The sequence below is a fragment of the Cutaneotrichosporon cavernicola genome, assembly GCF_030864355.1.
Source record: "Cutaneotrichosporon cavernicola HIS019 DNA, chromosome: 3".
Lineage (NCBI taxonomy): Eukaryota > Fungi > Basidiomycota > Tremellomycetes > Trichosporonales > Trichosporonaceae > Cutaneotrichosporon > Cutaneotrichosporon cavernicola.
The window spans coordinates 1,945,025-1,968,956 of record NC_083395.1 but is presented as its reverse complement, the minus strand read 5'-3'; the positions used below and the strand labels follow the sequence as shown (position 1 = coordinate 1,968,956).

Sequence of the window (23,932 nt, the reverse complement as noted above, 5' to 3'; positions counted from 1 at the left end):
TCACGAGTAGTTCTATTACTATCGAACGACTTGTCCGGGAAACTCGATATCTTGCGCAAGGTGAAGTAGACAGCGTAATAGGAGTAGGTCAGCTGGTGGCGGACTCTGCCAACACTCTTCACATTCTCTCCTTTCAAACCCTCTCCCACACACAGTATGCACACAGACCGTCCCCACACCCCAGCGAGCCAAAAGTTCTCCACCAGGGAGTTGAACCCTGCTCTTTCGCGGTCATGCCGTGCTCCTTGAACAAGGAGGGTGTCCAGCAACTCTCGACTGAGAGGCGAATATACTAACCGATATACTAGTGAAGATGTCTGGAGTGAGTGTTGAGATGGCAAATGACGGAATCGGCGTGCCCCTCGGCGTCACGTGACCTTATGACCCGATACGTTCTAGTCAAGCAACCGCTCGTATTCTATCGAAGCCGCGCGAGCGTACAGCGCTGCGGGCGGTTCCGCGCGCAGTTGCAGATACGCCAAATCTGCAGTTCCAACAGTGCGTACATCTCCGGTGGCGACGGTGGGGAGGACGTACGATGGTGAGCAAGGCCCTTATAGAGTGCAGTAGAGAGTGGGAAGGGTCTGCGCAGTGGTGGTAGGGCTCTGTTGTCTGAAAAACAATGAGGACAACCTTGTAACACCTCCAACTGAATGTACCAGTGTCCTCGTGCGGGGGTAGGAACACTTCAACTTTGAGACGGCTACTCTGCAAGGCCAAGGCACAGTTTCAATGATTCCACTACTGTATTGCTACAAACTCTGTCAACCAAATCATGTGCAGTAGCGGGTGTACTGCCAGTTGGCCTTGCAGTTATGCCAGGCGTACATGCGGGCACAACTCGTCCACGATCTGGGGTGTCAACCGTGGGAGAGGTCTTCCCGCCTCCAGTTACTCACCACACAACAGCTCAGAGTGGCGCTTCCAACAAGGCGAGCTTTCGCGGTAAGTCCCTAGTGCCAGCACGGTTCAGACGTAAAACCCATGTAGAAATACATGCCAGCAGAGATATTTGCTGATCTATTACAACGGTGTACAATATGTACGTGTATACTTCTGACTGTGCCGGCTCGTCGCCGCACAATTTTTGTCATCATGGCAGTAGTAGGCGCATGAGGACGTTGTGGTTATCGTTCATGACGCTCGTGCCAAGGGTGCCAGCGAGGACGGCGGCGTATGCGATCGGCCCGGCGCAGCGGTTTTTCCCAGGCATGGAGGGGAGGTGTTCGGGGCGCACGTGCCCAAGTCGGGCGAGGTAATCGAGTGCGTCGCGGCGGGCGAGAGTCGGCTCGACCTTGGCCTCCCCATTCGGCAGGAGAACCAGGTACGCTTCAGCGCCCTGGCGAGGTCCCTCATGAACAGCGGAATATGCCCAGATGACGAGCGCCGCGATGTAGATGCAGATGGGGGTGATGCTCGCCACGCGGGGATTACGCCGTTCGTGCGCCCAACTAAAGACGCCGTCGAGGAGCTGCACTGCTGCGTGGAAGGCTCGGGCGCCGTCCATGTTCTGCGCCCAGGCGCGCACGTACTTGTTCGCGGCACCCCACTCTGCCGCTGAGACTGAACGCCCGGCGGCTGCCCGTTCGCCGGCAAAGATCCGGAGCGATTTCGTGTCGGACAGCACGAGGATCTTGCCGAGTTGCGCGAGAGGAATGCCTGTCCAGTAGACGTGGAGGTCGAGGGGCGTGTCGTGCGCGGCCCGCCGTTGGGCCAGCAGCCCCGAGAGGCGGTCGCCGACAACACCGAAGGCGCGGCGCAGGCTGTTCTTCCATCGCCTGACGCGAGCCGCGGGGATCATGGAGAGGTCGCCGAGGTCGCGCCAGAGCACGGTTGAGGAGACGGACAGGAGCCCATGGAGGAGGATCCAGAGCGAGAACTCGGAGATGGGCGGGAGAGTGCCGCGCGCAATCACGTCCTTGAGCGACGCGTGGAAGGGTGGCAGACGAGGCGCGTCGCGCTGATACGTGCTCCACTCGTATGGCTCGCGTGCGTTCCATACCGCATCGCCGGCTGGCCAGTCGAGCTTGACGCTGAAGCAGTGCACGATGTGGACATGCCGGAAGAGAGTGGCGTTGGACGTGTCCATGAGGAACGCGAACCAGCCGACCCTCTTGCGCTCCTCAAATGCAACCCACTCAAGCCAGTGGTCGAGCGGGTTGTGCGTGCGGTGCAGTAGTGGTGGGGCGGGGACGAGGACGCCGGCCAGGCGCGCCATGATTATGCTCGACGAGTGGAAGACTTGCGCAACTTGATGCTCCTTCACGCCGCAGTAGGCGCGGCTGAAGTGGTTGATGAGGAGGATGGTCTGGAGGGTGTGGAGGGGGGCTTTGGGCTCGTCTTCGACTTGCTGGTGGGTCAGCCTGTGTCCGGGGAGATTCAAGATGGACTCACCTCGAAGATACGATTGCGAAGCCGTTTGTGGATCCGCATTGCAATGCGGAAACCCTCTCTGTCCTCGTAAAAGGTCGTACCAATGCACAGCATGGTGAGGAGGAGGTCGGGTGGGAGACGCCTGTATGCCAGGCTCGGACGGTGGATAATAGGGTACAGTGGGGCGAAGTGACTATAATAGCAGGCATGGGAGGTGCGGGATCGAGTCGGTAGCAAGAGCAGCGTGTCTCAGCACACCACTCTGCTCGATACTCGAGGCCGCACCTGGCGAGGTAGCGCACCATGCCCACTCACATAAAGTAGAGCTCGAGATAAAGGCGCATCTGGTTGAGGCTGAACGCGGGGGAGAGCATGTCGTCGCGAATCGACCCTTCGAACAGGTTCAGGACCTCGTCGCGGGCGCGGCCGTCGAGAACGTCAGCAGCTGGTGGCAGGCACCACTGCCAGCCCTCGCGCCACTGGTCCGGGAGGGGTGGAAACGGCTGGCCAGTGTAAGGGAGGGAGCGAGGGTTGGCCTGTTGCGAGGAGAGACGGTCGTCCAGACCGTGGATGCTCGAGTGGGGGGTCCCAGGCGAGGTGAGGAGAGACGAGCTCATGTCGGCGTCGGTGAAGATGGCGACGTCATCTTTTGCGGACTCGTCGACTGGCGTGTTGGGCCAAACCGCACTCGAGGCCGAGTTTGAGACGTTGAAGAACCATGAGAAGAGATCGTCGACCGACTCGTGGGACTCTGAGTCGGACCCCGACCCCGAGGCCCAGGTGAGGTCCGGAGTGACCTCCGCAGGCATGACACTGGGAAACTCGACCCCGGAGCCGGCCTGCTGCCCACTGGCGACAGGTGCGAGGGTGGGCATGCCGTCACCACCGAGGGTAAGATTGAAGCGCTCGGTACGGGCTGGAAAATCATTGTCAGGCTTGGGTGTGAATGAGAGAGGCCCTAGAGTTTCTGGCGTTGCGGCAAAAGCCGGGGCAAGGGGGAGGTCGAGCGAAGCACCGGCGCGGGCCGGTCCGTCGGCAGTACCTTCGGTCGCCTCGTCGCGCACAAGGCGGGGCGAGAGTGATGAAGAAGGGAGCATGGTGCGGGTGAAGCGTGGGCTGTCATCGAATTGTGGCGAAGTCGAGTCCTCGCGGTCGCTCAGGGCCGACTCTCCCTCGAGGTTCCGGAGGAGTTCGCTGCGCGAACCGGCGATGGCTTCGTAGCGCCCGTCCAGGCGCCCATTGAGGCGAGAGTCGAGGCGGCCAAGACGGTCGAGTCGGTCACGCTCAATGCTGTCGAGCCCGAAGCTAGAGTGTGGAGAGATGAAGCTGGAGGAGCTTGGAAATGAATAACCACGGGCAAAGGTTGGCTGCTTGAGGGGGCGTGGGTTGCCGTCGTCTGACCCTGGGCTGTCTGCCGAGACGTTGGTGTCGCGGCGCTGTGGGCGGCGGCGCTTGCGGGGTACGAGAGCGTCCTCCTCGGCAGTGGTGAGAGGTGCCGGTGCGTCACCGTCAGAACCGCGGCGACTCTTGCACGACGTTGAGAGGTGCTTGCGGAGCACGTCAGGACGGGCAAAGCCCTTGCCGCATGCTGGACAGACGGATCGGGGACGGGTGTCTTGTTGGTCAGTATGCGTCGTACGTTGGCGTCATGGTCAAGGTCCGTCCACCAAAGCTAGGTGGGGTCACAAGGAGCACGTGAATGAGGTCCCCCATGTTCATGTGCCATGTGCCATGTATGTAACCGAGGTCAAAACCAAGTGGGGGAGACGGGATGATGACGAGAGAGTGGTTAAAGGCAGAGTGGGGTGGGAGAATGGATTGCTAAACGGCAAGTCCGGTGCCTGTCGGCAACCTCGCCTTGACCAGGGTGGAACCTTGGACCATCCGCCGATTTCCGCTATACCCACTCCACATATGCCATACCTTCCTCTTGCATCCTCTGACCACGACCTGTCTCGAACACGCAGACGACACTCACGGTTCAGCTCGTGACGTTCAAGATAGTCCTTGCGAGCATAACGCTTGGGACAGTGCTGGCAGACATAGATGCGGTCGTTGTCGCTCGTTGGCGAGGCCATTTCGTGCAGTCGTGACAGGGTGGGGATTCGTGGCGGCTACTTGTGGGGGAAGGTCGGCAGTGGTAGTCGCCGGGGTTGGTGCCGAGAGGAGAAGACTTTGGACGTCGGCGGCAGAGATCAAGTTGTGGACGAGGACGAGCAAGGCAAATGGAACACTGGATAGATGTAAGAAGATGAGAGAAGATGAGATGAAGATGAGGTGCGGGAGAGGGCGAGGAATGGGATGGGACGAAGAGTCAGACCTAAAGAGCGAAGCGGCAGTCGGCGGATACGGGGACTGGCTTATCACATCTGAAGCGTACATTCAAGTCAGGTAGTCGTCGTATCCCAAATGATCAGGGCGCTGGCTGAGATTCCCCCGGGGGGCGCCACCTACGCCCTCCACCAGGATGTAGCCAAGCGCTAGACACGGCACCCTCAGCCTCGTGTTACCTTTTTACGTTTTGCCGCTGTACGCTGTACGGTTCAAGTTGAATAGTGGAGGTTGAGGTTGGGGGTAGGGTGGGGCAGAGAGGGGGGGCTGGGTGTCTGGCATCCGACCAGCGCGGGTTGAGGGTGACGAGCACGTTAGGGTAATAACCAGGGAGGTACGGTAAGGGCCTGGGTTAAGGTGTGAGGGTGGCATTGAGGGCTGGACGGCTGGACGCTGGACGGCTTGACGGCTGGCTGGACGGCTCTTGTGGTTTGAATACGGGTGTGGACGGAACACGGCACCAGGGCAGAGCTTGAGCGCGTATCTCAACCGTCGGCACGAACGGGCGGGTCAGCTGACATTACGCTCACTGGGTTGGACAACCGCATTCAGTTCTGCCTCATTACCCTTTACCCCAAGTCGTTAGTGGCGGCGCCCCCTCCTACATTTGTTTGGCTCGTTACGCGTTCTCCATCACCTCGCCGAGCTGCGGAATACCGAACAAAACCCCCAACGTATGATAGCATGTGTGCTTGGCTGTACTGTTCGGCCTGCCAAGGCAATGGCGCCATATGCCCGGGCAAAGCTGCGCTGCAGTGTATTAATATTGCTATTTCGTCACAACCCCTGCTGGCGCCCGTGCGCGGAGTTTCATCAATGCCGGGTCGCACAGAAGTTGGTCTAGGTGAACATATCCAGGCATATGCACGAGGGAGTCAAAAGGAGGAGAGGCAGAGAGCAGAGGATGAAAGCAATGGCCCTGGACATGCTGCCGAGGCCCGTTAGTCATTTATCGGCGGTGCCGCGGCACAGCGAAGAGGAGTGCAGAGTTCCTGCTAAATTATTCTGTGGGGCACCCTTTGCGGAATGTTTGTGTCTCGTTCGTCTTTCCCTTAGCTGGATCGGTCCGGTCGTCGTATGAGGCCATGAGGGTCTCGTATGAGCACGGCGCAAAGTCATCCCTTGGCCCTTGGTTTGCCCGTCATCCTCTGCTATTGTGCCGGTATCGTTTCAATGTAACAAACCAAGGCCGGGCCTTCTCTCCTTTGCACCCTCACACGCTTCTCCCTGCTGCCATACATTCTTGTCAGGGGCATCATTACTTGCAGTGCCCAGTGTAGAGGCACAGAGGCACAGAGCACAAAGGGCCAAAGGATCAAGAGGGTTCCAGGAGTACAGGAAGAGGCAACGTGGGAAGGTCCCAAGTCACTCCAAGGGTTAGTTGGAATGGTTAGAATGAATTTCGAACAATCGCCTATCGCTTCTCGTCGCATGCGGCCGCAATTCCGCGGAAGCCCGTTTGCCGCCGGCAAGCGCTACTGTTCTGTTTAGTGTCCTCAGAATGTCTCACCCAACAATACATGCATGCTGTTTGATCCACAGGGCGTTATCACCAGTACCAGCGCCACCGATTGCGGCGCACCGTGCATTGGCAGCGCCACTGTACGGGCTGCGAGAAGCACGAAGCACGCCACTCGCGGCACCACGTTCATCATTCAGCAAAGTTGGTTCACACTGCATGGCGTGACTCAGCCCCCATATCTAGCGCTGTGCCAGGAAGCAAAAGTCCGCTTCTGCCGGGTTAGGACAATGATTCAGTAGGCCGGGGGCCAGGCTGCCGCCGCCGGATCTTGTCGGAACCCTGGGTGAGGGTGGTGTAGGTCGAGTGTGGCAACCATATCGGCAGGCATCAAAGCTGAGGCGGGTATGGCGAGCAAGGCAAGGGATGGCAGTCGGGATCCGGAGGGTTCAAATCCGCTGTGGCGCGTGTTCGTCGACGTCACTGGCCCTCACATGCCAACAATAGATACCCAGCACCTCAACCATCCCTGTCCTGTCGTCGTCTCCAGACACATGCACCCTCCCTGTTTGGCAGTCCTCGCTGCTATCACATGGGACCCCAACCCCGCATTCCCATCCCTTGTGCCCCATTTCAGTGCAGCCATTCCCATTGCGTCGGCAGCAAGCGCTTGGAAATGGTGCGAGGAGACTCTCGGCATACCCCGGACATCGCCGAACCTGAGCCTTTCTCCGGCCCGAAGTCGGTAAACGAGGAAATAGTTTGTCATTGGACATCCGTCCTCCTGTTCACCCCAGTGTACCCCAAGTTGTACGTCGTCCAGATCCCAAGCACCACGTATGCGCAGTGCGTCTCCCTTTCCCCGTCCGTTAAGCCTCACTGCCACTAGAACCTTTGAGGACATCAAGAGGGCGCTTGCGCGCTTGGACGTTGTGTGCAAGCACGGTGTCGATCCCACATGATCACACAGGTACGCTCGGAGCTCCAGGTACACTCGGCAGGAACCTGGACCGTCACGGGGCCAAGGTGCCCCACACCTACCCCAGCGACCAGTCACGATGAGGGGAGCGCACTCTTACTGGACGCGCAAAGCCGTTGATCGGGCAGTCCCAAGTGAACCAAGCACAACGCCGACCAGAGCCGGCAGCGGTTGGTTGCGCGCTTCTTGCGATCTCGTAGCAGGCAGAGGCTGGCTTGCACCGGCGTGCGGAAGTCGAGCGCATGCTGGCTGGATGTGGTGACGGATGGTCGGGCAGATTCGCGTGGTGAGGACCGCGTCGGTTCGGTCCGCTAGACCGTTTGTGCCTAATCAGTTAGCGTCTTAGTCAGAACCGTGAACACCATTAATCGCCCAGGCGATGATGAGCTAGAGCGTCACGATGGCAGCTGATAAGACCGATAGAGAGAAACCCGTGATACGGCACATGACAGTTGTTTATGCTTGCTGATGCCCACCGACGATCACAGCGAGCGCCGCAGTGACTACCCCTCGTTTAGTGCCCACCATATCTACTCCACCAACTCCACGATCCGCAACGCGGTGATCTACATTGCCCTGCCGTACTCCACAGCCTCCCCCGGATTCTTTATCCAGCCTCCAACTCCCCTATTGTCGTAGCGGACGCGGAGTTGCGTCTCGCTTGCAGCTCACAGAAGCAGCTCTCAGAATGAAAGACATCGTCGCCTGATTGCCGGTGCCCAAAGCCAGCCGACAGGGACTGAGATATATTTCGGCCTTTGGGCACAGCCGCGGCAGAAGGCCCTGCTCCAAATGCTCCATCCTCATATTCACCGACCACATCGGAGCCGGCGCTAACCGGTGGCCGTCGCCGCGAGTCCTGTGCCCTGCCCCACTACCCCCACCTCCCCCACATGCCTCCCTCCATCTCCTTCCACCAACTCCCGCTTCGGAAATCAGCCTTCGAAATACGGAAATCCAATATCGCTCGTTCTAATGAGATCTGAAAATAATGGCATATTCTAACGAGATCTGACATGGATTGGATCTCCCACGGGCGGTCAGCCAGCCGTTCACTGCATCCAAGTCGGCTTGGACCGACGGTTCAGCATCATCCGCGGCTCGCCTATCCCAATGTCCAGCGGGTGTCAGCTTGTTCGGTCAGCTGCATGCATTGAGTGGGGGGCGATCTGGGTAACGCCGCGGCATGTTCTGCAGCCACCCATCACATGCCAAGGCGATCATAGCAACCCACCCCCACCTTCACTGATACAGTGTCTTAAGACGCTGTTTTACCTCGCTCACCCGCGTCATCACGAGTGACTAACAGCGCAGCTTTCCATTCATCTGTTACTCTCTGCGAGGCTCACGGGGCCGCGGGGCTTAGGACAGCCAATATACCCCACTACATTGCGCGATCGAGCGGCTGGGCACTGGTCATGGGACGAACGAAGTTGGTCACCAGAGGGCTTCTTCTGAACCATGTCGGCGGTGCGAGGGATGTGGCAGACAAGAGTGGGGCACAGAAGAGGAGCTTGAGTGTACCCAAGTTGCCCCTGCCCCTTCTGCCTTCAAGCTCCAGGCGCTGCTGCGCACGCCCAACGAACCGAGGTGTCACAAAGAGGCTTCGCCCTGTAGCCACAGTTACAGCAGTGTTGTCAAATGAGGCCCAATCCCAGCGACCTGCGCACTGCCCAACAATGACAGCAGACAAGCGTGCGTCAAGCTGTGCAGGTTGCTGTTAATACGATTGCTTCCAAGGTGACGCCACGGCACAAATTAAATTCCTGCGATAAAATGGATATCCTATGTGAACCGTGTGTTGACAGGTCCTTGCTGAAAAGCCCAGTCACATCCTTCGAGCGAATTCGAGCACAGGCATCCGGGAGCACATGCCCTCCAGAGCAACTGTACGGGCTCCGATCCAGGTCCAAAGGCCAAGTCGATGCTGTGCACTGATCACCGAATCGCGTGCTCTCTTTGACCCTTCTGCGCCATTCCTTATCCCGGCCCACATGGTCCGCGCCCATCTGTGGGCCGAATGCGGTTTGTATGTCCTTGGGCTGCCTCCACCCGCCACGATGTAGGCCACGCATAGACCTCACCATACCTTTCTGATTCACTCGGTTCAGCCGGAAAAGAGTGTTCGAAAGGAAGGCGGGGATGCAGCGGGGACTCCAGTCGTCACAAACCCCGGAGTTGCCTGAGTCTTGATCAACGTCCGCTGGACAAAGACCATACATTCTCACCCTCGGCAACAGAGAGACGGTGTTGTGGGACACAGGTGAGCACTTGGTCGCTGCTCTCGTCCCTCGAGACTGCCAGTTGCAAGAGGCAGTTACCAGCCATCAGGAGCAGGCGCGTTGAGGTCACGTACGATCCCGTAAGCAGATTTTCAGGCCTCTTCACTAGTATATCGGTTAGTATATTCGCCTCTCAGTCGAGAGCTGCCGGAAATCCCCTTGACGATCGTCATCGTGAAGGAAGGCATGACCGCGAAAGAGCAGGGTTCAACTCCCTGGTGGAGAACAGCTTCCTTTTGGGATCTGGGACAGCCAGTGGTCGATTTTTGGGACTCTAAAGGGAGACTCTTTGAAGCTGTGGGGTGGTTAGAGGAGAGGACGGTCGGTGAGTGCTGGTTCGAGGGTGTGAGAGGGGGTGGAGAGGCCGTTCGTTCTTATGGGCAGAAAAGAGGTCTGCGGCGTAGGTGTGACTTGTCAGCTGGTCAGATCTTTAGCTGTAAGTTGTTGTAGCCCATGAGGAAACAGTGAAATCGCCGTCAGTGTTGGTTATGAGGTTTGGATTGAAGAAGGTGCTTGTGAGAAAGAGAATTCCGGTCAAGTCCGGCGATCAAGTTTGAGTGAGAGTGTGCCTGAATTTCGGCCAAGTGGCAGGTTGAATCGATGACGCGTCCAACCCAACGCGCCTTCCCTCACTCGCTCACTCCATCGCTCCCTCGTTTCCTCGTTTTCTTTCATCCTCATCGTTCTAGTCCTCAGCACTACCTCTTCTACCTAGTTCACCACAAATCGCCACAGTGCTGCGCTACTGGGTGACCGCTCTCTTGTGTATGCTGCTGGCCTCGCTCATCCCCCGCATCGCCAGACTCTCTCCGCTGGCACACTCTCCGTACTTCACACAAATCCGCTCCCTCTCCCTCTTCTCCAACATGCCCGCTACCTGTGAGTGCAACACACCTCTTACGAGCTGACACCAGACCCTAAGCCCCCTACAGCGCCCCCGCACTGGGTGTATACTCCTAAGAACATCGAGACCAACGTCGAGAGTTACATCACTGATACGGACAAGCTCCTCGATCAGATCGCTGCGCTGCCCCAGGGCCAGCGCACGTTCGACAACACGGTCCGCCGCATGGCCTTCCACGACTCAGCGGCGGACAAGGGCATCGAGCCCGGGCTCTTCCTGCAGTACGTGAGCCAGGACGAGGGTGTGCGCAATGCGTCCGTCGACGCCGACAAGAAGCTCCAGGTGAGTATCGCAGTGACATGCCTTCTTCGAGTCCACGTACCTTCCCTATCACCCGCCGTCAAACTCCTCAAGTAGAGCTTCTCCCACCTTGGTCGATCCTCCCTTCTCGGTCCACGTCTCTAATCTCTTTGGCCTCACTATTCCTGTGCAGCGACTGATAACAGGAATACGGACTCAAGACGATTGCTCGCGAGGATATCTACCAGGCGCTCCTTGACGCCGAGGCCGACGCCAAGGCCGAGAACAAGCTCAACTCCGAGGAGCAGCGTCTCATGGACCGCATGATCCGAGACCGCAAGCGCAACGGTTTAGGCCTTGAGAAGAGCAAGCGCGACGAGCTTCTCAAGATCCAGACCAAGATCATGGGCCTCGAAGTTGACTTCCAGCGTGCCTGCAACGAGGAGAAGGGCTTCCTTCTCTTCACCGAAGAGGAGCTCGTCGGCGTGCCTGAGGCCGCGATCGAGGGCTACCCTAAGGAAGGTGACAAGTACAAGGTCACCTACAAGACTCCTGACATCGTGCCCATCTTGTGAGTGGCCTTTCCCGGGGAGTGGAGCTGACTTCCAGCCAGTACGCGGACAACCCCGAGACGCGCCGCCGTGCCCAGCTCGGATACGAGGGAAAGACGATTCAGAACGTGCCTGTGCTCGAGGAGATTATCGAGCTCCGCAAGCAGGTCGCCGACATCCTTGGGTTCGAGAACTTTGCCGACTACATCCTTGACGTAGGTGTTCGTCAGGATGTTCACTGACGCCCAGATCAAGATGGCCAAGGACTCAAAGACGGTGATGGACTTCCTGAACGACTTGCGCACGAAGCTCACGCCGCTCGGCGAGGCGGAGAAGAAGAACTTCCTCGAGCTCAAGAAGGAGGTTCACAAGGAGAAGGGTTACGCGCCGGACGACGAGCTCAACCTCTGGGACTACCGCTACTACGACCGTCTCTGGACAGAGCGCAAGCTCGCGCTCGACGACGAGAAGGTCAAGGAGTACTTCCCCGTGAGCAAGGTCGTGCCCACTATCCTCGACATCTACAAGCAGCTTCTGAGCGTGCAATTCTACCCTGTCCCTCGCGACGAGGAGCATGGGGGTAACACATGGCACAACGGTAAGCAATCGTGGCAGCTGCAGCTAACCTCAGACGCCGAGGCGTACGCCGTGTGGGACCACCAGGACGGTAAGGACACCGAGTTCCTCGGGTACATGTATCTCGACCTCTTCCCGCGCGAGAACAAATACGGCCACGCCGCCGTCTGGGGCCTGATCCCCGGCTGGACCAAGGAGGACGGCGGGCGCTCGTACCCAACCGTTTGCATGGTTGCCAACCTCGCCAAGCCTACGCCCAAGCGCCCCGCGCTGATGAAGCACTCGGACGTTGTGACGTTTTTCCACGAGATGGGTCACGCTTTCCACGGCCTGTGCTCCAGGACGCAGTTCAGCCGTTTCCACGGCACTCACGTGGCAAGAGACTTCGTCGAGGCCCCGTCGCAGATGCTTGAGAACTGGTGCGTAATGCGGTCGCGTCCGAGCCTCTGACCCCAGGTGCTGGCTCCCTGAGCAGCTCAAGAGCATGTCGTCGCACTACGAGACCGGCGAGAGCCTCCCGGACGACCTGATCCAGAGCATTGTCAAGAGCAAGAATGTCAACCAGGGCCTGTTTAACCTCCGCCAGCTCTTCTTCGGGCTGTACGACATGACGCTCCACACGTCCAAGGAGAACATCGACCAGACCAAGCTGTGGTGCGACCTGCGCAAGGACGTCTCGCTCGTGACCACCAAGGGCGAGTACATCGGTGGCCAGAGTGGCTTCGCGCACATCGTCGGCGGCTATGGTGCTGGGTGAGTCTTCCTTCCAGCCAACTGCTATCGGGTGTTAGCTGACCCCAGCTACTACGGCTACCTCTACTCGCTTGTGTTTGCAGCGGACATGTTCGAGACCGTGTTCAGCAAGGCACCAATGTCGCCAGAGAACGGTATGAAGTACCGGAATGAGATCCTCAAGGTTGGCGGCAGCCGTGACGAGATGGACTCGCTCGTCGCTCTGCTCGGCCGCAAGCCGACTAACGACGCGTTCCTGCGCGACCTCCTGGGCGGTGCAGAGGGTGAGGCTGCGCGCCTGTGAGAAGAAGAAGAAGCATGGTGTGCATTACTGGACATCGTATGTAGAAGAAGATAAAGCACGCATAGGTTACAAGCTGTTCATGATGTTGCGGCGCACCTCGAACAGGGCGGCGCGCGTCTGTTCCAGGCGTTGCAAAGCAGCCTGCGCAGCGGGGCTGCTCGAGCCGACTTGCCGCTGGACCTGCTCGATGATGACCCCGAGGCTCTTGCGCGCATTCTGTAGATGGGTGTCAGCTGCGTCAATCCGACCCTGGAATGCGAGCTCGGACCAGGTCGTGTCGAAGAAGACGTCGGCGACCATGTTGCTGCGGTCAGTACTGTCCAGTTTGAGGGCATAGTGAGGGCGTGTGTGTGAAGCTCGGCCATCACTGCGTGGAGTCCGCTGGTGCCCAGTCGTCTGAATGCCAGGCGTCGGGGCCCAGATAGTCTCGTTCTGTGGGCATGCTCTCGTGCTCTATTCCTCCTCACTCACCCCTTGGGTAGCTCCACCGCCTGGATTCCCGGCATACCCGGTAGCACCTGTCCCGCCTGCTGGACGAGAAGACGCGCCTGGTCCGCGTCGCGCTGCGCGCCGGCGAGCTCACTGCGCTCTAGAATATCAAAGTTGGCCGGCCCGCCGTATGAGTTGATCGTCGCAAAGTCTCCCGCCTTATGTCAGCCCTCCTCCCCTCATCTCTGATGGGCTCACTCCACGCGTAGTCTTGATCGCGCTACCCAACAACTGATCAGCTTCCTTAAGAAGCCTTAACGCCTCCCCCTCAGCCCATCTCGCCCCCTGCGCAGTCTCATACTCCCTTACAGCGGCGGTGTAGGCCCCCTCAACCGCGTCCTCCTGCGGAAACTGGGGAGTAGGACCATCAAACGCGACAGAGTAGAGGGCCTGCAGAGCCGCCGCGGCGCGGGCGTTCGAATCGGCCACAGAAGACAGTTGCCCAACTTGTTGCTGTAGAGCAGTAGATTGCGACTTGAGCAAATCGAGCCGGGCAGCGGCGGACAGTTCGGCCGTTCGCGCTGCAACGTACTCGGCCTCCTCTTTTGCTTCGAGGTCGGTCAGGCGTTCGCGGCCGTGGATCGGGTGCTTGACGCGTACCCATAGACGTTTGAGGGTGCGGGTTTCGATGTCGCGCCAGTCTTTGTGTTCCCTCTCACTGATGTCAGCTACAATCTCCGCCTCCTCCCGGACCTCCTCCCCACGTTTGCCTCAACTCCCCGACCTCGGCTGTTCCTCCACCATCCTCCACCCCACCTTCCTTTTCCTCCCTATCCCAAGGCCTCCACCTCGGCACTCACGTCCGCCGCTTCAGCGCGTCCAGGCCAGCCTGGTCAGCCGCGATGGCGGCAAGCACGCGCTCGGCCTGCGCACGAACCTGGGCGAGCGTGGGCGGCGCGTACGCTGTCGCGCTTAACTGCGCCTCGAGGTTGCGGTGCTGCTGTCAGAACAGTACGGGAGTTGCGTACCTCGGCGATGACTGCCTGAGTAATGGGCATGATGATGGCTGATGTGAGAGAAGAGTGAAGAGTGATGGGGATGAACGGGACTGACTTTCAGGGACGCGGAATGATGATCACAAGTCACAATCATACCCCCTGGTAATCCTGGTAATTCAGCCTCAAGCCTGCAAGAGCGCCGACGACCTCCCACCCGACTTGTTTCACCAGAAGAGCTGTTCGTCTCCCTCATGCTAACCGTTGGAGTCACAACAGCCGTGTGGTTGAGGTTGGAAGCGAGTATGTCCACTCCATCCAGCGGTAGTGGCTGTGACGTGGCTCGCTGCTGGTCGACACGATGCGTTTGTTCGTACCTCGAGGCAAAGCAGGAGGGTGGGACTCGGATCAGTCACAACGATAGTCACCATTATGTAGCTCCAGGATGTAAGTACGTCTCGCCAAAACGATCATAGAGACGCCGTGAGCGGGTCGAACAGAGCAGGGGGTCAGGGCTGTGTTGGTTGAATGACATGCCGCTCGCGGTGGTTCTATATGTCTCCGTGCTGCATTGGGGACATGTTCGCGATGTAGGGCAGCGGAATGCAGTGCGTCCCAGATAGCGGCGGTACTCTTGAGCCGTGGACCTAAGCTTATCCGACACCAGATTCCACGGCCGCGGAGGGGGAGGGGGTGTTCGGTTTTCGGCGTCGGGGATCGCCGGGGCCCACCTTGACCCCACACCGGTTATCACCACATCCCCATCGCTCGATATCGTCCGCAACGTTCTTGTCTTCTTGTTTCAGTGACACTCTATCTCTTTATCTCTCTATTTCTGTTCTCTGGCAGCTGCTCGATCATTCCCTCACCACCACCACCATGTCGATCCCCAAGATCCCCTCGCGCCGCCTGGGCAACCAGGACCCAGCTCACGTCATGGACTTCCCATCGCTCAACCTCGGGTACAAGCCGTGCTCAAAGACGCCCTTCACTCTCGTCGACCTCGACATTACAGTGTACGGTCTTGAGGAGATCAAGGGCGGTGACAAGCCCGTTGCGGTTGTTGTGAGTTGACGGCCTTGGTCATCCTGGGTCATGTGCTGACGTCAGATCGTGGCGCACGGGTGGGCGAACAACGCGGCCCAGATGGAGAATATGTGCCACGGCCTCGTTGGGGAGATGACCAAGCTCGGCGCGCGGAGGACGCGCGACGTCATTGTCGTGACCTACGACCAGCGTAACCATGGTACCCGTAAGCTCAAGAAGGACACACTGTCGTACAACAAGAACCCGCTTCGTCTGTGAGTATCCTGCCTCTCGGCTTCTGAGACTGAGGCTGAGGCTGACTTTAGTGTCGCAATGGCCACGACGCTCACGGGTGCCGTCGAGGACCACCAGCTCATCATGGACATGCTCGAGGACTACGTCTTCCCGCTGGGCGAGCGCAAGATTGTCGAGTTCATGTGCACCGGCGTCTCGCTCGGTGGACACGCTGTGTGGCGTCTGATGAAGACTGGTGAGTCGTCGCCTCGTGCAACTATTTTGGCCCGCGTTGCTCACACCAGACCCCCGTGTTCGCATTGCCGTGCCGATCATCTCGGTTCCTCCCGATTCGCTCAATCAGGTGCACACCACCCGTTTCCGCGCCGACGGAACAATCGGTACAGACAAGATGTACTTCCCCAAGGCGACGCGCGAGTTCTATGAGGGCAAGACGGCGCCCGGAACGTTCAAGGACAAGTACATCCTCGCTCTGTGTGGTGGTGTCGACGAGGTCGTGCCTCCGTCATTTGGGAACGAGGACTGGGAAAAGGTTCGGGCCGACGCACGCGCGACCGACCAGTGGATCCAGCCAGGGATCGGGCATATCTGCACGCCTGAGATGGTCGCGCGTGCCGCGGAATGGTTTGCGCGCTGGGGCCTTGGGGGTGGCAACGCAAAGCTTTAAGATATGTACATGATGTATCACGAGCTAAACATCCTCGACAGGAACAGTTATCCAGTGTTGGAGGAGCGCCGAGGGCGGAGGAGAGAAACTGGAGACCGCAAGCAGAGATTGTGGACTGTCACTACAGGCGAAGAACATAGGTGGAGCAAGGCAAGGCGGCTAACCCCGACTCATCAACACTCCTGTTGTTACCCACACTCTTGTCTATCATCTGTCACCTTCTACCGCACAGTACCTATATCAGCGCGCTGAACTGCCGAGCTCATACACCTCCTCATCCACGAGCGTGCGATATTCCTCCCCGGTAATGACCGTAAGACGGGTTTCTATGACCAGTATCGTATGCGTCGGTTTTCGGCATCTTCATCGCTCTCCTCCAAAGACGAGTTCCAACTCGGGCTCCAGCGCTCGCGGTTGGCCACAGGCGTAGCTGCACGCTACAACATCAAAGCCTGCCATACACCGAGCAGAACCTTGCGGCTCTACTATACAGCACAGCCCTGCAGCTGGCCAGTTGACCAGCTGACCAGTCACCAGGCTTCAGACTCTTCGATCTCGACTTATGGCAATTGACAAGCTGTGACAAGCTGTGGCTATGTCAGTTGAAGCACTGGGTGGCAATTTCACTTTCCCACGGTGGTGCACCCACGTGGAATTGGCTCCGCTCTTCCCAACGTCTGTACTCTGGTTGGCCAACCTTGGGCATCCCATCTCGACATCAGCAACAACATCGCCATGTCCGCCATCTACCGCGCTTTCGTACGTCTCAACATCAACGGGACGAGGACAGAGGGAGCAGAAGCGTCTAGCTTTCCCGGTCTCGTTTTGGGGTCAGGGGACGCAGAAGCTGACAGCAGCAACGCACTGCGCACGAGCAGCCCGTCATCTTCTACTCGCTCGTGATCGGCTTTGCGGGTACGCCTTGAGAGAGATGGGGGATGAGAGAGAAGGAGATAATGCTGATTGCAGGCCCGGCGCTTGTGTTTGGCGTCCCTCCGATTCGCAAGTCGATGGGCTGGAAGCCCGCGAACCGCGTGCCGACGACGTACCCTAGTGAGTTTTCCGCGAGGGAGTGAGCGGCGTATTTGTGGTCTGGGAGGGGGTAAGGGGTGGACGAGGATGTGGAAGGGAGAGGGGGAGTAGAGGGAAGGGAAGGGAAGAGAAGATATCAGTCGGTGGCGTTAGTGGGTTGACTGGATGATGGAGGGAGGTGGAGGTCTGACATGGCATCGGGGATAATTATCCCGCACACAATTGCTGGCGACTGGTTGGCGGCGGGTTTCCTGTGACGACGAGTTGGGCCCAGCTGGGCAACGCACCACGGAAGATACTGACGCCAGTCCCCGACCGCCCACGGCGCGCTGTGGCTGGGTTTGAGGACCCATAGACGATGTAACACTGTCTCGGCTAGACAGATGACCGGCAGAGTACTGAATAACTAACATCTGTCATTGATGGCCTCGCCTTACACGTACCTCTCGTCCGCAAGGTGTTCGTGTTGCTGGTGGCGACGTGTCGCAGCAACGCTCTGTTGGGGCACTTCGTGACATCCTACCAGAGAAGGAGGGTCAAAGTGTTAGCCTGCGTGAGGATGTGCTCTGAAGTGGGGTTGCTTGCCTTGTTGAGGACTGCGTCGTACTGGGCACTGAGAGACGGCTATCGTCGAGGCTGCGCTGAGGTGCTGGATTATGGCTGACGAGGTGTTACGACGGCCGGCGGGTCCGGATGAGGAGCTGGAGGAGTTACCGTCTTGGAAGCAGCTGCAGACACTGCAACGCGCTCCATGGATCGGTATTAGTCAGGGAAAGGAGAGGTTATCGCTCTCGGTCCAGTGAGACTGGTTAGGGGCGGTAGAGGACGCGGGCATGAGGCCACGGCTGACAAAGCTTGATGTTGTTCACCATGATTAGGGGTTAGGTGGCGTCGTCCAATGCTCTGCAGCGCTCTCCCATGCAGCGTTCCCATCGCGTCGGAGACCGGAGATAGCCTGTGCATGGGGGTAATGCTACCGCGGCCGAGTACGCCAACCAGTACACGCGTGCGTTTTGCAGAGCAAGAGCGTCTGAGACACATCACATCTCTGGAATGAAGTGTGCCTGTTGAGCGAAATTGACGGGACCCTCCACATCGTTTCCAAACCCTTCTCATGCCGTACTCGCGGCCCACAACCCTTCAGTTCTCCAGACCATCCATTGCCTCGAACAGCACGCTCACTACCTGGTCACGGCAGTCACGTGACCACAGAAAATAGAGAACGTGTGCAAGGGCGTGTAGCTCAGTTGGTAGAGCGTGTCATTAGCATTCATTAGCATTGCTATTAGGATCTCTTGACAAGGTCTTTGGTTCGATTCCTAACCCGTCCATAACAGCTTATCTTTTGGCTTGCAGAGCTTGTGCAGGGCATGGGGCACGAGAATGAGGGGGCTTATGATCGCGTAGATGGTGTTCCAGCGCCATATACCCGCACCAGCTCCTCTCAGCGGTCGTCCAGCTCCCAGTCCTCGAGGGCGAACCCCGTTCGGCCGTCCGCGTCAGCGTAAGATTACATGTGATGGTACAGCGGGTATGTCCTTGTCCAGCGCCTATCCCCAAGCCTGCGTGTTGCTGTAATTGACAATGAGCCGTTCGCCCGTCTGGAAGCAGTCGTACAGGTTACCGACGATGTCGTCGGGTGTTGGTGCAAACGCGCCGTTAATATACGTGAACTGTTGTCAGCTAGTGTACTATGAATAGTAGCTAGAAGATATGCGACAGAATGGGAGCCCCATCACGCCACAGTCCGGGGAAGGGTGGTGAGAGCAGTCTCAGCGGGACGCACCAGTGGATCTCCAGCCTTGAACCCCAGCTGCTTTCGCAGGAACGAGTTGACGGTGTGGAACTTGTTGTTCGCGCTAATCTTGAATACATTGTTCTTCATGATCGGTGCAGAGCCGATAGACTTGAACAGCACGACGACTAGTGTGAGCGCGAGTGTGACGCAGGCAACAATGGATGGGTCTAACACGCTCATGATGACGCGCTGCAGCTTGACGCGAATAGTCGGGGGAGCTGCTACGCCGCGCCACTAGACAACCACAGCCCAACGTCCGCGGTTCGCGCATCCCACTCACCCTTGGTATCCTTGTGTCCGGCCTTGTACTTGTCGAGCGCGGCTAGCGTCGCCGCCGGGATAGTTGGTGGTGGCGCTTCCATCAGTCTCCTCCCCTCCACTCGCATAAAACATACCCTCGACGGCCGACATGGATGCAGCTGGGATGGAGTTGGGAGTGTCGATGTCGACGTCAACAATGACCCCAAGCGCGTCTTGCTCGAGCGGTGGAGGTCGGTCCAGCGGCAACGGGATCAATTCCACGTGAATAGAGGGGAGCGGGCGTACCTGGGTGGCCACCGGGAACACTGTTGCCGATACACCCACTTCATCTTCCATCTTCTTCATCTCCGTCATCTCCATCGCCATCGCCATGCCCAACGACCCACCAGCTCCTTCCTCAGCGCCGCTCGGCGAGGCAGTATCGGCCCCCGAAGCAACTGTCACTCCGCCATCGGAGGCCAGCTTCGCTAGCCCTCCGCCGATCGTGGAGTCACCAGCAGTGCCCACCTCTGCACCAGCTGCTCCAACCGAGTCCCCGCTCACCTCTGCACCGATCGAGACAGCTCCCATCGAGACCGCTTCCACTTCTATCCCTCCTGTGCCTGCTGCATCCGCGACAGTATCTGCCACTAGCGCACCCGAGACAACCCCAGCCCCAGCTTCTGCCCCAACGCCCACGGCACCCGCATCCATTCCTCCCGCATACCCCGTGATCCCCGCCGCAGCCGCGGCCTTCCCTCCCACCGTAACGCACCTGAAGAACGCTCCGCGACCCCTCAGCACTTTACCCCAACAACTGAAGCGCCTTACGTATGTCGTCTCCCTCCTCGTCGGCGGTTCGGCCCTCCTCGCTGGCGCATGGAGTGTCTTCCTCCTCCCGCTACTACATGCGACCTATTCAGCACGTAATGCGATCGCCGGCGCGCAAAAGGACCGCTGGCGCGCTCTCCTCGAGAAGCTGCAACTCGTCCGCGGCCTCGGGATGTTCCCCCTAGCCCTGAATGCCGAGGAGACGGCCGAGCGCGACGAGGCTATCGCAAAGATCGAGGCCGAGCGGGCCGAGAAGGCTGCCGCGAAGGAACAGGAGAAGGACAAGCAGATCGCGCTGCCTGGCCAGGAGCCAGAGAGCCCAAAGTCGGCCATTACCAGTCTCGAGGACGAGTTCCCCCCAGCCACTAAGCCGCCCCCTGTCCCTCTCCGCGCTGATGTTGGCGACCTTTCTGCCGCGCTTAAGGACCTCGCGGCCAACCTTGATGCTACGGCTACTACCCGCACGTCGCTCGTTAGCACATTGGAGGGATACACTTCCGGGCTGCACCGCGAACTCTTCCTCGCTCGATCGGGCGGGCCGAGCACACCATGGGGACCGGTGCCGGGCGCCACCAACACTGGTCGCGTCGGCTTGGGTACCCTCAGCGCCAACCTCGCCAGCGCGGGTGGCAAGGTCGCCGGCCAACCCGAGCCGTCGCCACTCGGGATCCCGCCGGCTCGGAGCGAGGAGTGGGACAACGTCCGCCGCGAGGTGCGCGCTATCAAGGGCTTGTTGCTCAACCGCCGCAACTTTAACGTTCCAGCGCGGGCAGCTCCGACGATGTTGGAGAGAGCAGAGTAGATGCGAGATGGCGGTGTGTGAAGGGTGAGAGCTTGTAATGACCCGACGGCTTGTCAAGTCCTATGCATGCCTATGGCTACATGTCACATCACGCAATCGCGAGGCGCGCTAGGGCGGCAGAACTACTGGTCGTCAGCGAGGCTTGCCTCAAGCATCCTGGCGAACTCTTCATCATCGGAATCGGCAGCAGCCTCCGACGCGGTGCGTGACACCCCTTCCGCATTGGAGGACTCGCCGTTGGACCAGTCCATCTTGCCGCCAAATTCGAGTTTGTTTGCCTCGGGTACGTCGTCGTCGTCGCTCGGCGCCGTGAGCATGAGGATCTTGCGCTTCTTGCGCGGCGGATAGGACACGATCTCGCCAGGCTGTGGCTCTCTTATCCGCTCTAATGGCTGATTCTCGTCGTCAGCCCACGCGACCGTCTTGGGCGTCTCGCGCCCCGGCGACGTGTCACGGCCCGGGGATGGGGCTCTGGACAATATGGACGGACCGGGGGTTGACGCGCGCGACCACGAGTGCCATCTGCTGTCAGCCAAACTCATGGTCCTAGCAGGTTGTGCAACTCTGCGGCCCGTTTTCGTTACTCACTCGCCGTTGTCGATAACAGAGACGGGAGACTTGGAGCCGTCCAGGTCCTGGCGGTCATCCTCGCCAGCCGTTTGCGAACCGTCACCGTCGTCGCTCGCGTTCAGGAACTCCTCGAACTCGGCGTCCGCAGCTGCATCCCACGCCATCGCTTTTCGTCTGAACTCCTCATCCGAGTCCGAGTTTTCTTCCTCCTTCTCCTCCTCCATGGGCAGAGACGGCTCTCGTTCCCCCTCCTCGCGAGCCTTTTCCCATGCTGGATGTGAAGCAAGGAACGGCCCCTCTGGCTCGTGCTTCCACAGGGCGACGCAGGACTGAAGCCACGCGAGCCACACGATCTTTAGCCCCGGTATCCGTCCAGCGTCGTGCATCTTCTTGGTCTGGAGGTTCGCCGTCACGAGATGAGTCATGGATGGGTCCAGATCCCTCACGCACTGCGCGCCGAAGGCCTCTGCGACCTTCCAAGTCTCGTAGTCTTCGGGCGGTGTGTGGATTGGGATCACGCCCGTGAACCCGATCACGCATCCACGGAGGACTTCATCCTTGAGCTCCTGGATGATGAGCGTCGTGTCGCACAGCATTGGCAAAGTATCAGACGTCCGGTCGCGCCGGCTGTACGCCTCGTAGTACTGTGAGTGGATGACCCGGAGGATGCCACCGACCCGATCGAGCTCCACGTCGTCATCTTTGAGAACCGCTTTGCGGTGGTGCGGGTGCCGGAGATGCAGGACGTGCGGAGCATGCTTCTCTCTGTCCTCGTTGGACTGCTCGCCATCCTCCGACTTCTCCTCGGGCTTCAGTGGCTCCTTGTCGTTCGAAGCTTCGCCCTCTCCCTCGTGACCTTCGATACACTCGTCATCATTCTCCTCGCTCTCACGCTCGAGCTTGGCGAGTGGACGCGCCTCGGTCATTTGGTCAAGAATCTTAGACTGGAGCATTAAGCCATCCTCTGTGCTAGGAATGTCACTCGGGGTGGCAAGTGGTGGTGTCGAGGCAGCTGAAGACGAGCGATCGGAAACCGGTGGCTGAGTCCTCCCGGGAGGCATGGTAATGGTGGGCTGAGCCGGGGGTAAGAAGGAACTGTTGATGTCGCCGATGCCGACGAAGAAGTCGTCTACCGTTAGCCCAGGGGATCATTGGACAGCTCACAGGGCACGACCTTGATAAGGTTCGGGCTGTCAGCCCAGACGTCGGCGCGGTCGTCGATGATGACGACCATGCTCTGGTCTGTTGGAAACAAACGCATCAAGCTCTTCGAGCTCATGCCTTTTGTCAGCGCCGCTTATAGGGTCACTCACTCCCACTCTCGTCGCGGCTGAGAATTCGCCCGCCAAATATCTTGCCGTCCGGGTCGATGATGCGACAAATGGCGTCGGCGTAGGTCCGTGTGCCCATCGTGTAGACATGCATCTCGTACAGCTTGGAAAGGTCGGCGAGGAACTCCGGTAACCCGGGTCTTTGAGTTAGCTACATCGAACGGAAAGAAGCTTACCGAGGTTTGGTGTAGTACCATCGCGAGGGCGGTTGGCCCCTGCCCGGAATCTTGCCTGGGGGGAGGTCCTCAGCGAGCTGGAACCGGGCGACGTCCTTCAAGGCCTCGGCGTTGGGGTTGGGTTCCCGCTTGGGTTTGGGTGATCCAGGTGGTGTTGTGGAGGCCTCCGCGGGCCGGCCACTGTCGTCCTTCATAACCACCTCAGCTTCTTCGCCGTCCTTAGGCGTGCCGTCCGGGCCCTTCGTATCATCGTCGCCGTCCCTTGCCTTAGCCTTAGCCTGAGCCTTGGCGTCCTCGGCGCACTCGTCCAGCCACTCCCCCACAGTAGGGTCAACAGTTGTGTGGATGATCGTCTGGTCGAGATCAACGATGAGTGAGAGCTTCCTCGCCTTGAGAAGGCCGTCACGCGTCTGCGTCTCCAGCCGCTTCGCTTCCTGCTGTCAGCTATAGTCAACCATGGCAGTTCACGCTCGCCGACACAGTGACACCTGACGAGTCGTGTGCCATCTCAAAACCGCTAGGATAGCGTGAGGGCCCTGCCTCGTTAGAAGGCCTTGAGAGGTAGTCGTCGCTGCTGTCAGCACCGCCTCACAACTACACACTTGGTGATGTTGGCACCACAAATGCCACACATGCCGTTGAACTGCACAGGATGGGTGCAAGGCTGCTCTATCCTCACAACTGGCTTGCTGTTGTCAGCGCACTCTCAACTAACGCACGTCGCGCTGCGCCGCTCAAACAAGACGCCTGGCTTGACCGATGAATCCCACCGCTTGACCTCCCCATCGATGGGGCTCTCCCAACTGCCGATCATGTCGTTCCCGCGCAGCTGGGACGGCGGTTCTTTACCCTCCTTGGCCAACTTGTCGAGCTCTTTGCGCCGAGTCGCTGACATAAAGGAGTACTCGAGCATCCTGTCGCCGCGGCGGACGTTTGTACCTTTCTCGACTGAGACGCGTGTGATAGTAATGGGGTACGGGAGGTCCTCCGGGAGCTTGAGGGGTGTTAGGTCGCTCATGATGTTGGTTGAGAAGAAGTGAGTAACAGAA

General features: G+C 59.0%; 8 protein-coding genes across 8 annotated transcripts; 4 read left to right on the top strand and 4 right to left on the bottom strand.

Annotated features, from left to right (window-relative positions):
* Positions 1-1,093: 1,093 nt before the first annotated feature.
* CcaverHIS019_0307450 (uncharacterized protein) lies at positions 1,094-4,451 on the bottom strand (the record flags this gene model as incomplete). Its single annotated transcript, XM_060599225.1, has 4 exons — positions 1,094-2,350; positions 2,395-2,566; positions 2,689-3,988; positions 4,352-4,451. 4 exons carry the CDS (start codon positions 4,449-4,451, stop codon positions 1,094-1,096), a joined length of 2,829 nt encoding a protein of 942 aa, XP_060455940.1.
* Positions 4,452-10,290: 5,839 nt separating this feature from the next.
* PRD1 (uncharacterized protein) lies at positions 10,291-12,731 on the top strand (the record flags this gene model as incomplete). Its single annotated transcript, XM_060599224.1, has 8 exons — positions 10,291-10,303; positions 10,339-10,610; positions 10,775-11,139; positions 11,178-11,334; positions 11,369-11,717; positions 11,751-12,114; positions 12,152-12,448; positions 12,497-12,731. The coding sequence occupies 8 exons, from the start codon at positions 10,291-10,293 to the stop codon at positions 12,729-12,731; spliced, it is 2,052 nt and encodes a 683-aa protein (XP_060455939.1).
* A 66-nt stretch (positions 12,732-12,797) lies between these two features.
* CcaverHIS019_0307430 (uncharacterized protein) lies at positions 12,798-14,218 on the bottom strand (the record flags this gene model as incomplete). Its single annotated transcript, XM_060599223.1, has 6 exons — positions 12,798-13,035; positions 13,203-13,378; positions 13,419-13,451; positions 13,530-13,878; positions 14,021-14,157; positions 14,189-14,218. The coding sequence occupies 6 exons, from the start codon at positions 14,216-14,218 to the stop codon at positions 12,798-12,800; spliced, it is 963 nt and encodes a 320-aa protein (XP_060455938.1).
* An 816-nt stretch (positions 14,219-15,034) lies between these two features.
* Positions 15,035-16,103, top strand: CcaverHIS019_0307420 (uncharacterized protein; the record flags this gene model as incomplete). Its single annotated transcript, XM_060599221.1, has 4 exons — positions 15,035-15,220; positions 15,266-15,456; positions 15,508-15,671; positions 15,721-16,103. 4 exons carry the CDS (start codon positions 15,035-15,037, stop codon positions 16,101-16,103), a joined length of 924 nt encoding a protein of 307 aa, XP_060455937.1.
* Positions 16,104-16,838: 735 nt separating this feature from the next.
* N19M (uncharacterized protein) lies at positions 16,839-17,490 on the top strand (the record flags this gene model as incomplete). The annotated part of the gene is made up of 4 exons (XM_060599220.1): positions 16,839-16,862; positions 16,961-17,018; positions 17,073-17,156; positions 17,444-17,490. The coding sequence occupies 4 exons, from the start codon at positions 16,839-16,841 to the stop codon at positions 17,488-17,490; spliced, it is 213 nt and encodes a 70-aa protein (XP_060455936.1).
* Positions 17,491-18,685: 1,195 nt separating this feature from the next.
* atg12 (uncharacterized protein) lies at positions 18,686-19,344 on the bottom strand (the record flags this gene model as incomplete). Its single annotated transcript, XM_060599219.1, has 4 exons — positions 18,686-18,808; positions 18,922-19,058; positions 19,214-19,288; positions 19,329-19,344. 4 exons carry the CDS (start codon positions 19,342-19,344, stop codon positions 18,686-18,688), a joined length of 351 nt encoding a protein of 116 aa, XP_060455935.1.
* A 220-nt stretch (positions 19,345-19,564) lies between these two features.
* On the top strand, positions 19,565-20,806 carry CcaverHIS019_0307390 (uncharacterized protein; the record flags this gene model as incomplete). Its single annotated transcript, XM_060599218.1, has 1 exon — positions 19,565-20,806. One exon carries the CDS (start codon positions 19,565-19,567, stop codon positions 20,804-20,806), a length of 1,242 nt encoding a protein of 413 aa, XP_060455934.1.
* An 88-nt stretch (positions 20,807-20,894) lies between these two features.
* On the bottom strand, positions 20,895-23,901 carry fcp1 (uncharacterized protein; the record flags this gene model as incomplete). The annotated part of the gene is made up of 9 exons (XM_060599217.1): positions 20,895-20,931; positions 20,972-21,328; positions 21,395-22,505; positions 22,541-22,657; positions 22,690-22,847; positions 22,884-23,317; positions 23,352-23,454; positions 23,486-23,572; positions 23,654-23,901. 9 exons carry the CDS (start codon positions 23,899-23,901, stop codon positions 20,895-20,897), a joined length of 2,652 nt encoding a protein of 883 aa, XP_060455933.1.
* Between the last annotated feature and the right edge of the window lie 31 nt (positions 23,902-23,932).